The sequence below is a fragment of the Octodon degus genome, unplaced genomic scaffold, assembly GCF_000260255.1.
Source record: "Octodon degus isolate 3935 unplaced genomic scaffold, OctDeg1.0 scaffold00007, whole genome shotgun sequence".
Classification (NCBI taxonomy): Eukaryota; Metazoa; Chordata; class Mammalia; order Rodentia; family Octodontidae; genus Octodon; species Octodon degus.
In genome coordinates this window covers 26,464,925-26,469,663 of record NW_004524583.1, presented here as the reverse complement: position 1 = coordinate 26,469,663, position 4,739 = coordinate 26,464,925, and the positions used below count along the sequence as shown (strand labels likewise).

General features: G+C 39.9%; 1 protein-coding gene across 1 annotated transcript in view; it reads right to left on the bottom strand.

The window, feature by feature from the left end:
* Arid4a (AT-rich interaction domain 4A) overlaps positions 1-4,739 on the bottom strand; it is an 85,738-nt gene that overhangs the window by 60,443 nt on the left and 20,556 nt on the right. Inside the window, exons 6-7 of the mRNA XM_023701673.1 lie at positions 2,154-2,233; positions 1,970-2,064 (exon numbers count right to left, since the gene is read on the bottom strand). Of these exons, the coding sequence (XP_023557441.1) occupies positions 1,970-2,064; positions 2,154-2,233 (175 nt within the window). The remainder of the gene's footprint in view (positions 1-1,969; positions 2,065-2,153; positions 2,234-4,739) is intronic.

Below are 4,739 nucleotides of genomic sequence, written 5' to 3'. Positions count from 1 at the left end.
CTAAATAAATAAATAAATAAAGTTATAAAAAAAATTAAAAAAAAAAAACAATTTCTTTCTATTTTATTGTCAGGTACCAGATAATACTTTATTTAACAAGATATGAAAATTATCTCTGTAAAACACATGAGGGTTTATTTAGAGAATTTATCTGAGGTTTACCCTAAAGTATAAACATTACATATTAATTGTAAGCCTATAGTTTTGTAACTTAATTATGTAGCAGGAATAAAAGAGTAGAAAATCATTACAATACTTTGCTATCATAATAGTACTAACTTACTTAGGCAAGACTTACCACCAAATGGTAAAAGTCACTTGAACTTTAATAAAAAGCAAGGTATATATTTAAATAGCCTAGAAGTATCTCCACACAGATTATGTAGAAGTTACAAAGGGAAGGATAATTTTGAGGCTTAGAAGCTTGGGGGTTCTCCCTCCACCAGGTGATCCAAGCTGCTATCACCATTCACGGGGGCCGCCGGTACCGCATCCTTACAGCATACTCGCGGCAGGAAGGCCCCGACACCGCTCCTGCAGTTCTTGGTCTCACAAATGCACAAGCTGGGTTTAGTCATGAAAAGGCAACCAGCCAAAGCCCTGTCAAAGAAGTCTACAAAACTACACACCTGCACCCTGCTAAGCTGTCAGTGTCAGGAAAGACAAAAAAGGCTAAAGATCGTTCCCACATGACAGGAGACTTCAAGAACTTTACACAAATGTCATGCAGCACAGGATGGTAGGCTGGAGCCTAGAATCAAGGGGGAAAGGAGGTGGTGTAAAGACTGTGACTAGACAACTGGCAAAACTTGAAAGAATGACATGTTAAGTGACAGTATTCCATCAGTATTATTAAACTTTCTGAATTTGATGTTCATATTTTGGAAATTTAATGCTAAAGGTTCATGATGCTTGCAATTTCATCTCCAAATGTTTAGCAAAATAAAATCATTATACATGTATAGATACAGATATGTATATCTATATATCTATATATATAAAACAGTAAATCAAATATGCCAAAAATGTTAAAAATTAGTGACTTTAAGGGCCAGCGTGATAGCTCAGTGGACTAAAGCACCTGCTTAGGCAGAGTGCAGCAGCCGGGGTTCGATCCCCAGCGTGCCATGCCGGCCCCGCCCCCGGGGTGCACTGAGACAGCCATTGAGACTGGGTGTGGTGGTACACGTCTGTCATCCCAGCACTTGGGAGGCTAAAAACAGGAGAATCACTACGAGTCTGATCTGTGTAGTACGACCCTGTACTAAACACACACACACACACACACACACACACACACAAAATTAGTGACTCTAGATAAAGAACATACAGAAGTTTATTATGTGAGTCTTGAAATTTTTAAGTTTTGAAATGTTTTTATACCCCCTGGGAGGCTGAGGCAGGAAGACTCAAGTTTCAGCCCACCACCAACAAATCACTGACATAAACAGACTGTCTCAAAATTAAAACAATAAAATAAAAAGGATAGGGTACACAGCTCAGTGTACAGGCCCGGGATTCAACCCCTAAAACCAAAATAAATAAATAAAAATTCTTTAAAAAGTAAATAAAAGGTGAAACAAAATATGCTTACTTAAAATGGAAACTCATCACATTAATAATGGGTTTTGCCAGAGTAACTTAAAATAAAAGTAGCCCTTTTGAAGTTGAGTTGTGATAATTCTTGGGTAAGATAATGGCAATAATTAAGACTAGGTCTACCCAGCACAGCATGTCTAACATGAGAATACAAGATCCCATGCAGAGGCAGGGGAGACAGCTCAGTAGAACAGTGCTTGCCTGATAAGTACAAGGTCCTGAGTTCAATCCCCAATACCACCACCACCCACCCAAAAAAAGATCCCATGGCAAGGTTGCCCAATCATACTCAGCTAGTAGAGAAAAATCACCTGTTCAGCGTTGTAATCACTGTCATTATACTGAGACATTGTATGTATCAAAAACTTACACAGGAAGTGAGGACCTCCTTCCCCTGTTCGTCTTCTTGGCAATTACTGGAGTTCCAAAATGTTCTGGATTTGTTAACGGAAGTTGATCGAGGGTCTGGTAAGAAACAGATGAACTCACTTTGTATGCTGCTTCGAGATCAGCAGCTACCCTTGCAGCCACCAGCCCCGTGGGTGTCACCTCACCTCACTCTCTGCAAAGTGCCTCTCGCCTTTCAGGCACAGAGAGGTCCGTCTCAGTGTTCTCTCGTCACCATCATCAAACACTACAAGAGAGGAAAGATAAGAAAATCTAAAATGTGACTGCAAAGAATGCTATTACTACATAGTCACAAGTTAAGATTTCTTTTTTTTTTTTTTTTTACTTTACTACTTAATGTAACATTCATTTTGACTCGTGCGTCACACAATGATGCACAATGATCATGAACGGCTGCAAGAGGAATATCCAGTATTTACAGCATGCTAAAGGTTTTGTGGAAGCTTACAACAGTATTTCTTTTCTTTTTTTTTTTTTTTTTATTTGTGCATTTGGTACAGGGTCTCACTGTGCCCCTTGGATTCCTAGTGATCCTCCTGGTTCAGCCTCCCCAGCACTGGGATTACAGGCGTGCGCCACCACCCCCAGAATTAGTGGCCGGCTCAGTGCGCCCAGGGGTGGGGCTAGAGTGGCATGTGGTGTGAGGGATCCAACCACGATCCCCGTGCTTGCCTAAGCAGGCACTTAGTCTGCTGAGCTCTCTTGCTGGCCCTAGAACTTAATATTTCTAAGAACTATTACTTGTTAGTTATTTTTCAAAACCTTCAATAACCAACATGCTCTAGTCTTCACTCTGGAGGTATTCAAGAAACACGGTCACATGCCTACGCCCCCATCTGCACATGCACTTCTATCTGCTTCCGCGATTTCTATCATTACGGAGCCACTTTCCTAACTGCTTCCCAACCTAGTCAAGCACGGGTATTATTAAATCACCTTCAATCCTAAAAGCGAGCCAAAACCCGCTTCTAAAGGAACTCCACATCGCCTTTTCTCAAGGTGCTATCAATGCAGTCCCCCAACTTCCCAAACTCATCCAACTGCTAAGGCTGCTGCAAGGCTATGCTGCTTCTGCTCATATGCACAACCTAAAAGTACCAGATGCTGAAGGATAGAAGTTGTTAAGAAGTAAGGGTTAAGGACTGGGGAGATGGCTCAGTGGAGTAAGCGCTTCCCTGGCAAGTGCAAGGGCCTGAGTTCAAGCCCCGGTTCCGCAAAAAAAAAAGAGTAAAGGTTAAAACAAAGAAACATCAGAGAGACAAAATTTTCTCTTCATAAAGAGACTAGAAAGTTATAATCATACAGAAAACTGAATTATGTTTAAATATTTTAACAAATGGGAAAAGGAATTTAATCATGTCACTAATATCTCTATATACTTTTTGATAATTTTATTAATCTTTTAGAATGTATGGATTTTAGCATATAAGTTATAGTCTCAAAATACAATGCTTTCAGAAGACACCTCGTTGCATGAAGAAATAAGACAGAATCTTGATTAGAAATTCTTACGATACAGATAATTGAACAGTATCTGCATATTGAAAAGACAGCACACATACAGAAAAATTAGTACGATCTGATCCTAATTTCCACAATTCTAGAAGCTCTTCATTTCTACCAGAATAAGTTGATATTCCTTAAGGGAAATTATATCTACCTTGATTTAGTATCTTAAATTATAATCCTGAATTTTTTAGAAAAGGAAGCCAACACTTCAAATCACAACTTGTTTCCTCCTTTTTCTTTTCTGAGGTGCTAGGGATCACAGCCGAGACACATGCATGGCAGCCAAGCACTCTGCCACTGAACGACATCCTAATTATTATTATTTCTGGGGTGAGGTGGTATCTCAATATTGTGTTTTTTTTGGTTTTATTTTGGTTGTTTTTTTTTTTTTTTGTGGAACCAGAGAGTGAACTCAGACCCTTGCGCTTGCCTGGGAAGCACTTATTCTACTGAGCCATCTCCCCAGCCCTTCCTAATTATTTTTAATAAATAAGTTTTCTGAAGAAAATTAATCATATCAAGGCACTCAGTGCATCCAATATTTATCTAGTTCAGTCAGTTCTTTTCTTAGACTAAAGCTACCTAGACTGTCTCCTGCAGGACACAGTGTAAGAGAGCTGCAGCTCCCGAAGCTCATTTTCAGACCATCATGATTCCATAAATGCAGCTGCGCTATGCACTGTTCTGGACTCCAAGGCTGATACTGACGCACAAACGCAACGGCACACAGGACCAAACACAACATCCCCCGTCACTCACATCACTGGCTGCAAAGTATGTATGTCAAAACCAGGACATGTGTGGGGCTACCAAGCATAATAAACCACTGCCATGTAAAAAATAAAAAATCATCACATCAACGGCACATGGCTCTAAACCCAGCACTTGGGTAGCCGAGGCAGAAGTATTGCCGTGGGTTCAAGACCTGCCTGGAATACATAGCAAGACCCTGTCTCTAAAAACAAAAACAAAAATCATGACATCATAAGCCACACTTCAAATAATTCTTTATGGTTTTTTTGTTCCTTTTTTTTTTTTTTGGCAGAACCAGGGATTGAACTCAGGCCCTTGCGCTTGTCAGAGAAGCGCTTATTCCACTGAGCCATCTCCCTGGCCCAATTCTTTATGTATTAATGTCGATAAATAAGATTTTGTAAAGGTTCCCACTTTCATTAATCCCTACAATATCTCATCAGTATCAAAGATAATGACACCAGACAAGT